Source organism: Haemorhous mexicanus, chromosome 5 (genome assembly GCF_027477595.1).
Source record: "Haemorhous mexicanus isolate bHaeMex1 chromosome 5, bHaeMex1.pri, whole genome shotgun sequence".
NCBI lineage: Eukaryota > Metazoa > Chordata > Aves > Passeriformes > Fringillidae > Haemorhous > Haemorhous mexicanus.
In genome coordinates, this window is record NC_082345.1 from 53,484,843 (window position 1) to 53,497,695 (window position 12,853).

The 12,853-nt window shown below is 39.8% G+C and overlaps 2 protein-coding genes across 7 annotated transcripts in view; one reads left to right on the top strand and one right to left on the bottom strand.

The window, feature by feature from the left end:
• The window catches only part of KCND2 (potassium voltage-gated channel subfamily D member 2), a 266,094-nt gene extending 259,850 nt beyond the window's left edge, over positions 1–6,244 (top strand). Inside the window, exons 6-7 of the mRNA XM_059847166.1 lie at positions 965–1,212; positions 3,047–6,244. Of these exons, the coding sequence (XP_059703149.1) occupies positions 965–1,212; positions 3,047–3,224 (426 nt within the window). The 3' untranslated portion in view covers positions 3,225–6,244. The remainder of the gene's footprint in view (positions 1–964; positions 1,213–3,046) is intronic.
• A 4,527-nt stretch (positions 6,245–10,771) lies between these two features.
• The window catches only part of TSPAN12 (tetraspanin 12), a 40,962-nt gene continuing 38,880 nt past the window's right edge, over positions 10,772–12,853 (bottom strand). For 5 of the 6 annotated variants that reach the window (XM_059847169.1, XM_059847168.1, XM_059847171.1 and 2 more), the window contains one exon: positions 10,772–12,317. In XM_059847169.1, the coding sequence (XP_059703152.1) occupies positions 12,012–12,317 (306 nt within the window). In that variant the 3' untranslated portion in view covers positions 10,772–12,011. The remainder of the gene's footprint in view (positions 12,318–12,853) is intronic. The other variant, XM_059847172.1, reaches the window with a different exon arrangement.

The window sequence follows — 12,853 nt, forward strand, 5'->3', positions numbered from 1 at the left end:
GAGTTTTCTTGAAAAAAGAGGCTTTCTCAAACTGCATGCAAACATATTTCAATCTCTGCTTAGTTTTAAATAAGTATAAAAACTTCTCCCACTCCCCTGCATCTCCTCCCCTCCCTTGCCACCATAAGCAACATCACTATTTCACACTCTTTTGCACACACAGAAAATGTGGGAATTGTGGATGGGTGTGAAATACTCCCAAATTACTTGATTAATTAATGTAAACTGGTTATTTGAATGGATTTGGATTCATCTTTGCGACCACCCTATGTAATTACTGTCTTTCCAGGGACCAAGCAAAGACTGCCTGAATAAAGAGGACTTCATTTGTCTAAAATGCTCAGTCCTCTAAACTGCTTTTCATACATCCATCTACAGTAATTAGGAACTTTTTGGATACTTTTAAATAATTATCTCATCTCCTCTAATCAAAATTTCTGTTTGTTTAAATGTTTCTTTCTTTTAGATAGATGCACACCTCATAAAATGTTTTGGATCCTGATTTCTGAGATGTAATTCAAAAGGAAGTCCTATAAACTTATCTGGAAAATATTTATGAATTTTATTATATTATAGTTAAATATAATAAATCTTATTTATTTTCAACTGGCATTTAGAGTGTTTATATAAGCACCACTTGCAATTTATTAATAAACATAATCCTCTATTTTGTGGCACTTCAAAGATTGTACAGATATTTATAATGCAAACTACATTACAACCACACGGTATTTTGCAAAATAATTTGGGTTAACATTTTCTTGTTAATTTTGTTCCAGTGTTTACGTTTGTATTGGTATTCAGCCCAGACTAATATGGGCTAAACACTATAATCAAGAACGAGCTAACTTTCCCAGTTTATTCAGTTGTGTCAATTTAAGCCGTTAAACAATCATGATTAATATGTGCGCTTCAATTATCTTTCTGTGTGCCTTTGTCCCTTTGCTGGATTCCTCTGGGCTAGAACCACGAGTTTGTGGATGAGCAAGTCTACGAAGAGAGCTGTATGGAGGTTTCTACAGTGAACAGGCCCCCGAGCCACAGCCCCTCTCTGTCGTCGCAGCAAGGCGTGACCAGCACGTGCTGCTCGCGGAGGCACAAGAAGACATACCGCATCCCCAACACCGCCGTCAGCGGCAGCCGCCCCGGCAGCGTGCAGGAGCTCAGCACCATCCAGATCAGATGTGTGGAGAGGACACCCCTGTCCAACAGGTACTTCGTGTGCATCGGCACGCCCACAGCTGAGCCCCCTGGCTTTGGTAGGGAACTGATGCAAAGGCGGTGTGGCCTCTGCAGGCAGGAGGTGAGGCTGAAGATGAGAGCCCAATACTCATCTAAAAAGAGGAACTGGTACTGAAATATTCTGTGCTTCCTTTGCTTAAGGCTTAATCCAAAATAATAAAATAGTCTCTCTCTCTCTATCCAAATCTGCCCTCTCAGGTCCTCCTCACAAACTACCGTGCCCTATTTGCAGCAAACAGCATCCAGGGACCCCATGTAAAATAGAGCACCAAATGTTCTATGCTGTGGACAGGTGCATAAAAAAAAAAAAATTTCAGATAGAAAAATGTCCAATTCAGATATACAAGATGAGCAAGTGCTCTGTCTGTCCCCTCTTGGTTCAGAGGCATATGAAATTAGACTTCCTTGCATTTCTGCAGAGCAGCGCAATAAAACTGATTCCCAGAGTCCTAAGTATAATAGTCATAAGGAAGACTCTTCTAAATGAAAAAATATGAAATAGATAAGGAAAATGTATTTCCTAGTTTGAGGAGTTATTACAAAAGTGAGGTAAGTGCAGTTTGAGTCTGTAATTTATTGAATGTCCCTGTACTCTCAAAAGTAAAGTATTCAGCTTTCATGTATATTCAAATATCACCTCTGAAAACACAGCAAAGGTCCCAGGAGATGAAGAAGTGTTTTCTATTGATCTCACACATGCCACCCTTTAATAAAGAAGTATTTTCGGTACAAGTTGCTATAGAGATTGTCTTGTTAAGCTACATTTTGAGTAGCTTCCTTTGTATAGTTACAACATTTGGATTTCACTCCATGAACAATCCAACAGCTTGGAACTCTTGAAACTACTGAAGTTTTTCAGCTCTTATGCAATGAAACCTCCTGGCCAGCACAAAGCTCAAATCTATCTTAGCTTTTCATTAAATACTCTGTCTGGATCCATTCTTTTTCTGCTAGAGGACTTGCCTGCACCAGACTTCCAGATGCCATGTATATAAAACAAAAAGCACCAGCTTTATGCTAGAAAACAAAAACACAAGCACAAAATGCTGGTTTCACCTTGAAATAGTCTGAGTTTTTCAATTATTTTACTATGCGGAGGTACTGTGGCAACTCCGTGAGCACATTAACACAAACTTAATTAGTGCATATAATAGAGAGCCCTACTATTGAGTAAACAGAATATACACAGAATCACAGAACCTCTACAGTTGGAAAAGACCTCCAAGATCATTGAAGCCAGTTATTAACCTGGCTTCAACGATCTTGGAGGTGGTTATTAACACCATCATATTCACCACTAAACAGCATTTCCAAGAGTCACATCTACATTCCTTCATTTCCAAGGGTAGTGAGTAAACCACTTCCCTTGGCAGCCTGTTCCAACATCTGACAGCCATTTCAGAGAAGAAACTATTCCTAATATCCTTATTAGGATATAATATTTTTGAATAAGCATGGTATTGAGGAATATGAGGAATATGCAAAGTCTGGCCCTTAGATTCCAGTTTCCTGCATAGTAAGCAACTTGGCTATGCTAGCTTTGCAATGGTTCCCCTGTTCAGAAACACAGGTGATTGGCTAAGTGCTGAAATTGGGTGAAGGAAGGGAGAAAGGGGCATGGACATGAGCACAGCCATGGACCACCTGCTGCTGGGGTACAGAGCCATGGGGTGGTGCTGCTCTGTACTCAGAGCTCTCCAGTGGGGCAGCATGGAGATGGCTGGCTGAGGGAATGGAATCAGGCTCAAGAGGTTTTTGGTAACATGGACTTTCATTCTTCATGGATTTTTGTTTCTTCCTCCAGCCGTTCCAGCTTAAATGCCAAAGTGGAAGAGTGCGTTAAACTAAACTGTGAGCAGCCTTACGTCACTACAGCAATAATCAGCATCCCAACACCTCCAGTCACCACACCTGAAGGAGATGATAGGCCAGACTCTCCCGAGTACTCGGGAGGAAACATTGTCAGAGTATCTGCATTATAAAACAAAGAATTATTTATAAATTAGCATAAAGACCACTTGCAAGCTGAGCTCGAGCAGTGAAAAACGAGTCGTGAGGAATGAGAGAGCCGACAAAGACAACGCCCCTTGACGAGTGTGCCAGTGGCCGCAGAGCAAGAGGTTCAGGAGAAACAAACTTTGTGGGTTTTGGTGTCATAGGGTGTGAACCAAAAGGAGTTTCTTACCCCCTGTCCGAACTGATGCGCGGTGGAATCTTCTGTGACCATCCTGACTTACTATATGAGCACAATGAAATGTCCCCATTGATGCTTCTTCTTATCATGAAAGCTCTTTTTAGAAAAAAACACAAACGAAAAAATAGAAACCTGTGTTCCTGCTGAATGCAAAACAACAAGAAACATTTTGATAACATGTCTTTTTTTCCTCTGTTAATAAACCACAAACTTGTTGAAGAACTGTCAAAAAATGAACGAGATAATGCTCATATGAAATCTGTTTGTACCGACTGAAAGAACTACAATCATAATGCATGCTGAAATTATTTGAAGCTGTGATCTCAGTTTACTTTTGTTGTTTTTCAGATTAGGCATGATAAAATAATACTGTAGAAAGGGGCATTTCCGTGCACTTACAACAAGCTGATTGTTAATGTTCCATGGTAGTTGTACAAATAACTTCCCTTTGAAAAATGCAGTATTTCTTACTCAAACACTCATTAGTGAACTAAAGGTGTTCAGTTAGTTCAATATTTACTATTGTTTTATCTTGCTTCCTAGGTACTGTTACAACTGCAATAAGTCATTGTACACCTGTTGTATCAGGAATCAGGATTTTTTTAAGGTATTTTACACAACTTCATCTACACTATAAACTTCTAATGGCAAACATTTAAATAATCTCACAGCCAAACTGTGCACTACAAATTGCTACTCAGTCATTGCTCCTTTTGTTCACTTTTCTCTATTTCTCTGACACTTCATTGCCCACTCCAGCGTAACTGTACCATTTGGGATTTCAAGGACACTGATGAATCAACAGTCCATTCTTCCATAGACAATTTGTCTACTTCTGTATTTTCAGAGCAGCAAACTTCTTGTCACAGTTAACTGCTGCAGGAGCTATCCTATTTGAATTAAAATTACCACAAATGTGTTTTGGGGATCAGCTAACACTTGTCTCCAAATGTTCCTTTCTTACATTCTACAGCATCCAGTGTATTAGCTACACTGGAAGACACTGAAAGACATTCGGTAAAAATGATGGCTAAATTCTTTTTGTAAACTTGCATCTTAAAACCTGTTTGAGAATTTATATTGTGTGAAAAATATTCAATTACCTAAGAACAATGATAGAATAATGGATTGAGTCCCAAAGCTATAAAAACATGATTGATTTCAATTGGAATTTGCCTACATGGGCAGGCCTAAAAGCTAATATGAAGGCTTTACAAGTTAAGGTTTCTTGGCTTCATTTATAAAAGACATTGATATTACCAGAAACCTTTCTGATAAAAAAGTGTAATTTTTCTTCATGACAGTTCATTAGATGTATCATAATGCTTCTTATATTCATGACATACCGTACATCATATACATCAAATATACACGGAATATGTGCATATCAATACATACATATATACATCAAAAACACTGGATCAGAAATAATTGCATGTCTGCAAAATAAAATATGCATATAAATCAAAACGCTCAGTGCATTAGATGCCATTACAATAAATGATTAACACAGTTATTTAATAGTTTGAGTAGTGTATGTTTCAGTATAGTATTTGCTAGCATTCTACTGACCTGAAAATTTACATTAAAATATCCACTAAAAACTGAAACTTGCTGATTATACACTTTTTCTTGCACACAAATACTGGTCTTTCTCTCTACCTGTCAACAGTGAAGAGTAGATGATAGACTATCATGCTACAGTATAAACACCAAAATACAGCATCATATATTAGAATTAAACTGCAAGTAAAAAGAGTAGATATTGCCATTCAGTACTCTTTTATCTTATCATTTACTTATTCTGAAGTTAATGCAGTCCTGGTTAATTTGCAATTACCTTCCAAATTTTTTTTTTTCAAATCAGAAGGATTTACTCATTGTAAAGTGAGCTTCTGCATTTCTTCCAAACATCAGAGAGCAGAAGCACGAGCTGTGCTCTGAGCCAGAGGAAGGGCTCCTTCTGAACAGCCCTGCCCACACCCATTATCCAGCGCTGCTCTCTCTTCCACCCTGCAAGAGATCTGCTGAAGCTGGCAGGTTACATAAACTTTAATGGATTTAAAGGAGAGGCAGAACACATCAGAGTTTTTACTTGCATCCTACTTCTACACATGGTTACTCATACTTGGTCCCCACCTTTTGCCAAACATTTATTGATATAAAAACTGCCTTGATGTCAGCAAACTGCAACAACTTCTTTATGTCACAAGGTACTTCATGACTAGTTATATCAGCTGAATACTGTAAAGGGGCAGTTACTAAACCTTCTTTGGTACAGACCACACACAACCCAGGAAACCTACTGACTCCATCAGGTCATGTGTCTTTTAAAAGCTCTTTAATTTCCTGTTCATAGGCTCTAGAAAGAACGCACTACAGCAATACACTTGCATAACAGTTATACCCCTGAAGCAACTTGTATTTTCATTTTTAAAATGCAGCTTAAGAGATAATTTAATATGATTTTTCAGAATTCCAGTCCTGTGTCCTATTTTCATATGTCACACGCAAAACCATTAATTTATTCTGAATTTGGGAAATACACATTTTTTTGGTGTTTTAGGTGATTTAAATGCTGTTTTGGTAGTGAATGACTGTTGATGACTGTGTAAAATGCATCTGTACTGTACATGAAATGTAATTATTTCTGTGTATCATACAAAGAAACCAAGATTGTTGTTTTGACAATTTCGTTTGACAGTCATATATCGTATTTTGGAAGGCAGCATAATACATGTGTTATGCTGAATAAATAGACATTTGAGGAATATTTAAATAAAACATCTGCATGCTTGAATGGGTCAACTTGGTTTTGCAATATCTTATTCATGAAGCTTTTTTTCCCCTCTAATAATTTAGAAGGAATACTTAATCTAAAGTCAGCAAATGTCCTAGACAGTAATTCCAGGCTAGATGTGAGTTTATCTAAACCATACTAGAGCCATCAAGACCAGGATGCCACAGCTCTGCTGCAGAGTTGCCCTTCTCCTGAGGGACCAGGCATCACCTTTCCCTTCCCAGCCTGCAGCAGCAGAGAAAATTGGGGCAGCAGTTTGAACATTTCCAGCAGTATGAACTCCACCTCTTTATCTGTACTTTTAAAAATGTCCCTTATGTACATCCAAAAACCAAACTGCTCTGCTGAACTTCTCATACCTGGTATCAAATTCCCTTGATAAAATATTAGTGCACAGAGAAGATCAAACTCGTTTTGTAGCCTAAGAGCAGGTAGCAAGACTCTTTGGATCACTAATGAAGGGCAGCTGGGTACTGACGGTGTTGATCAACCCTGGCGCACCTGATGGTTGCCTCTGTGAGGAGCTTACTGCTCTGAGTGGTGGGGAAAGATAGCAGATAACACCTGTCTGTGAACCATCCCAGAGCATTTCTGAGAACAACTGTCCTCTCATAAAATAGCTACTGATGGCAAACTGAAAACATGCACTTTACATTTGGAAGTTGTGGATATACTCTTGGCGGAAGCACCTTGGCTACCAAGAGAAGGCTTTCACCACAGAGAATCTGATGCAGCCTCAGCTGCTGCAGAGAGAAGGAGGCCTTCAGAGAGGAAGCTGATCTGGAGGGGGACAAATTACTGAAGCCATAGGATCATTAAATTTTGGGCAGGGAGCATGGTTAGGAGGTCATAAGTTCTCTTTGCTGCACCTGAGGCCCACCAGGGCTTTATTTTACAGCTGACTATGGGAATATTTTAGGACCATCACCTGTTCTAGAGGAGCCATCAGCTGATGAGATATACAAAGGTGTGGCTAAAAGAGTAGGAGTGTCAGGAGTGAACACTATACATAGATTGGCAATGCCCAGCAGATATATGGAATTATCCAACAGCTTAGTTCCTTACCTGCCTGGAGGTAGGAAGACAACCTCCTATCATCTGGTTGTCTACGCACAAGGAACAACTGAAGTGGGGGAGTGCTGAATAAAAAGGAAGTGGATATATAAAAATCCTCAAAAATTTAGGACATCGCTTTTTTTAATGGGAAGTAGTCAATCATACACAAGTTGGAAAGTTTTAGATACAAGCTCACTTCAACAACAGCATTTTGCATGAATTAAATGCAGTGCTTGTGGCGGGCTGATGACACTGGAAGGATGCCAGATGTCCACCAAAGCCACTTTATCTGTTTCCTTCTCAGCTGGGCAGGGAAGAGAAAATATAACAAAATAATATCTCTTGGGCAGGGAGAGATCACTCACTGACTGCTCTCATAGGAAAAACAGACTTCACTTGGTGCAATTTATTACCAATCAAATCCAAATAGGATAATAAAAAATAAAACATCTTTCCCCCATCCTTACCTTTTTCCCAAGCTCAGCGTTATTCCTGAACTCTAACCCCTCCTCCTCAGGGATGAAGGGAGACAGGAAATGGGGTCTGTGATCAGTTCAATGTGTGTTTTCTGATGCTCCCTCTTCCTCCCAGGAAGGGCTCCTCACACTCTTTACGTGCTCTAGTATGGGGTCCCTTCCATGGGAGATGGTTCTCCAAAAACATCTCCAAGGAGAGTCCTTCCCATGGACCGCAGTTCTTCATGAGCTGCTCCAGTGTGGGTCCCCCAGAGGGTGACACACAGCTGCCATTAGACCTGCTCCAGCGTGGGTTCCTCTCTCCACAGGTCCTGCCAGAAGCCTGCTCCAGTGGGGGCTATGCACAGGTTCACAGCTTCCTTCAGGCACCCACCTGCTCTGGTGTGGGGCTCCCCATGGCCTGCAGGTGGATCTCTGATCCACCATGGACCTCCCTGGGCTGCAGGGACACAGCCTGTTGCACCATGGGATGCACCACTGGCTGCAGGGGAACCTCTGCTCTGGTGCCTGGAGCACACCCTGCCCTTCCTTTTTCACTGACCTTTGTGTCTGCAGAGCAGTTCCCCTCATTTCTCTCTCCAGCTGCACATGCTGTTGCCACAGCCACTTTTTCTGTTTCTTAAATAGCTATCCCAGTGGTGTTACCCCTGTCACTGAAGAGCTCAGCAATGGGTCTGTGCTGGAGCTGGTTGGCTCTGTCTCTGTCAGACACAGGGGAGGCTTCTCAGCTTCTCAGAGAAAACACCCCATAGCCTCCCCACTACTGTGCTATGCAAACCCTCAGTGTTCCAATGTTGTAAGACTTTAATGATCTGTGTTTTTCTGCACAGTTTACAGAATCACAGAATATTCTGAGTTGGAAGGGACACACAAGGACCAAGTCCAACCCTTAAGTGAATGGCCCATATGGGGATTGAGCTTGCAACCTTAGCAATATTAGCACCATGCTCTGAGACCAAATACAATGCTTTCGCAATAAAAACTTTAAAAGCTATTTATAAATCCCTTCCTCTGCCACATTTAACTATACAGTTGCTGTGAACAACAGCCTCTCTTTTCACTTTTCATTCTTTATATATTCCCTTACATTCATATATGCTTTTACAAAATGAAAAGCTATAAAGAAGAAAATATAGCTCTTTCCTTCCAAAAATCTTGTCATACAACCTTTTGGCAGATGAGTCAATACCAGGACCAGAGCCAAGGACCAGAAATAGTGATCTTTGTCTCCTAAAAGCATGCTCAGCCCCACAGCAACAGGCACAGTCCCATTGACTTGGTACAGTCACTCTGGGCTGAACACAAAACTTGGTGCTGGCAGGAAGTGACCCCTTTTTCTGATACAGTTCCACTCCTTGAGTGCTCTCTGAAAAATGTTAAGGAGCATCTCTGTAGTTGTTTGCTGAAACAAGAAAGATTTAGTTCATTACAGTTCATGCTGCAGAGAACAAAAACCACACCATCCTTCTCCAAGAACTACTGTAAAACCAAGGGAAACAGAAAATAAGAGGAAGTAGTTTTCACTGCCTCAAGTATCTCTAAATGTTCCTGTCTTGCCAAGCAGCCTCTCTGCTACATAGATTCTAAAGCTCTACAGGAAAAGAGCAGGCTCACCACAGCCTAGCCAATTAATTTTAAGGCTCTTTGAAGAAGCTCTAGAAAAATAGGCACCTCACAGCCTGAGCAGTCAATGAAAAAATTCTTGAAGTGTTCCAATTTACAGACGAGACCTATTTCTGCAAATGTCATTAAATATTCAAAATAGAAATATTCTTTCCCAGAATGAGACAGGCTCAGGATTTTGGTAGCCAAGCCCAAGTGAGCTTTTCCTGACTGCAAATGTTCATTGTTGCAGAGGTCCATAAACACTGCTTTGGGAAGTTGGCTCTGTGTCTAAGGAGGCCTCCCCAAAACAACCCCTCTGCTGTTACAAGAAACCTGACTACACCTGAAGGCAGTGCTTCCTCACACCCAGAGAGCTTAAAACCAAATGACCTGGGCTCTAAGTATCTCTAAATCCCAACACAAGCCCCAAGCTTGGCTTGCCCTGTTTGTTCCTTGATGAGCTCTAACCTATCCAGGTTAGAAGATACACAGGCAACTCCCATGATAGTCTGAAGAGTCCTTGTATGGAAAGACCAGGAATATTTGAAGCATGGCTAAGCATGGCTTCCACAGACACTCCTGGCATAAAACTTTAAGGGCTGAGGTTTACTGGAAAAGGGGAATTTATTATTTCTTTTTACATTACTTAAGTGAAATTCCCTCCATTCAGCAGTAATTCACTGCCAAATGTAGCTGTGCACATGTAATCCATAATCAAGATTCCACAATTTGTGGTTTGCATGGACTTCTTTTTTGGTTTTTAAACGGGCAAATGATGACTCAATGCACTGTGTAGCACCACTGGTCCCAGCAGCCCTCTGAAGCCTGGAGTTGCTCTGCACTCAGACTTTGTCAGACACCTGCTCCTTAGCAGGAGCCTCACCCTTAGCCAAGGCAACGCTACCCAGGCTGAGCAGTGGGAGGGTGGAACTCGGCTCTGCCTGTGCAGCAACACCGGGACAAGGCTTCCCAAGCAGAACATAAGAAAATATTCCTGACAAAGACACTCCAAGCAAAATGTTGGGATAGGCTCTCCTTCTATCTTCTTTTTAGCTCCCAAAATAAGTATTAGCATCTATAGAAGTACAAAAGCAGAAAGGTAATCTTGCTTGCAATAGTAGCCTTGAAATAATTATACCCAGAAGCAGACTGCTGAAAAGCAAACAGCCCACACAAGTGAAGTGCTTAATTTCACAAGCCCTTAAGAAGTTTTCTCAGAAGCAATAAAATTAAAAAAAAAGAAAGACAAAGAAAATTACACTAACAATGCAGTTTCTCCACAACAGAGTAAGTGGAATGGGTAAGTCAAATTAACTCACACTAGCAGGAGGACCTTCCCAATGCCTATCCAAAGTACTCCCACTCTAGGATAAAAAAAAAACAAAAGCCATTACAGAATTTAAGAGAAAAGTAATTTTATTGTCTACCAAATCACACCTTGCTTTCTTTTTTCTTTTACAAATTCCAAAACAAATGAACTAATTTTTTTAATGCAATATTATGTAAAAAGCCCATTTGCCACAAACTACTATACTCAGTGGAACAAATATATATTTCAAGAGCGTGGCCAATTGTAAAAATAATCCTATGACATAGACATTGATCATAAAAATACAGTAAAATGCACTTTCCCCACCTCAATAAATATATTTTAATCTGTTTCCGGCTGGCATTTTAAGCCACCAGAGAGTTCTTAATGAAGCACTCACCAAAGTAAAATTTTTCCTCATGTACTTTTACAATTATTGCAATAAGCATTTTTCCTGCAGTCTTTTTTTTCTAGCTTCAGGGGAATCATGGACAGGAGAAAAGATTTGTCTATAAAAATGTGCTACTCCCATATTGATTCCCATTTTGGAAAAAATGTTTAAGGTTTTCTTCCTTTCTACTAAGAAACAGTCCACAGAACAAACTGTATGAAGGAAGAATTCTCCAGAAAACTAAAGTCTATTGTTCATAGCAATAGTTTTGTTTTCAATCCCTGTTTAATATATTTAAAACTAAAAAAAAACTATTATGTTAGATAAAAATAGAAGTTTTAGAACATCTTTAAGAACAAAAACTAAGATAAAGGTTTTGTTAGAAAAAAGAAAATCTCCCCCTTTTTACAAGTCTTGCAAATTTTTAATCCAAGTATTAACTTGAATTGTAGCTCTGCTTTCCATGCACACATGAAAACACACAATTATACATACATAGATCCCTGATAAAGACATTTTCCAAATGGCTTATTAAAAGTCAATTTGAGCTGAAGTCACATTTTTGTTTGCTCAAAGCACAGTTGTTTCTTCAGAAGACGAGTATTTCTCTTCCCTTCCCATGATGCTTCCTTACAGGTTCAGTCTACCTGTGACTGACTCAGTGTTTTACACTTCACACAGCTTGTGACAATGAGTATTACTGTGCCCAACTGAATGAGTGCCTTTTAAAAAATGAACACACAAAATTAACTCTTGTTCACAGCTGAGAACATGGCTAAGACGCTGGCAACGGGCTCATCTTTCTTTGCTGGTCTCTTTCACTTCCATTCATTAGCTGGTTTCTAACAAATAAGAAAACTGGTATATTTTATGGAACAGAACAGAAGTAAACAGCAACACAAAAAATCCTCTGTGACTTCGCAGATTCATTGCATCACTTATAGCTCTTCCATTTCAAAGTGTGTATTAAAGCTGTTTGCCATGGATGTATGTTCAAAGATCCTGGTCAGGCTTGGTTTCAGCAGCTCCATGGAATGACATGACAGCTCCTGCGAGGTATCACTCTTCAGTGCCATGATCTGATCTGCTCTGGGATCCCTTCTGTCATAGTACAGAGCCCACAGCAAAGTAATAGTGAGGATCATAGCCAGGATCTGCATTACTCCAATAGAGATTCCTAGGAACCTCAGCACTTGCAACTGCTTCGTCCCCCTCAAGAAAGTGTACATTTTTTTACCGCATCCCTGTAAAACAAAAACAGATTAAAAAACAGTCAGTAATATTTGGGTTGCAGTTCCCAAGGCTTAGCTCATCCTACCCACTGCTGTCTTTTCTGGCTCACAAGAATCTCTCACTTCCTTCAAACAACACTTTGAAAATTATTTTGCCTACTTTTTAACTGCTTCCATAATGCCAACTTTAAGTTTTCGCATACACAGAGACTTTACTGAAAGATATCTGTGCTACTTTTCAGAAATCACTCAAAGTTAATCTGAATTACTACCAACTCTCACTAATTGTTAAAGAAACTCAACTGGTTTTGTGAAGGTTTAAAAAGCCATTAAAATCCTTTTTATTATCTTCCTTCTCTCTTTAAATTGAAGATCTTCAAAACTGTCAATTATTTTAAACTCTTTTAGACTTTTCCTACACATAATACTACACTCTGAAGCTAAAACAGTACTGTAGGAAAGACCTATGGACCTGCGTAACCTCATCAGAAAACATCCCATAAAAATTATGTTAAAACACTGTAAGCTGATGTTCACAGAAATGGAAT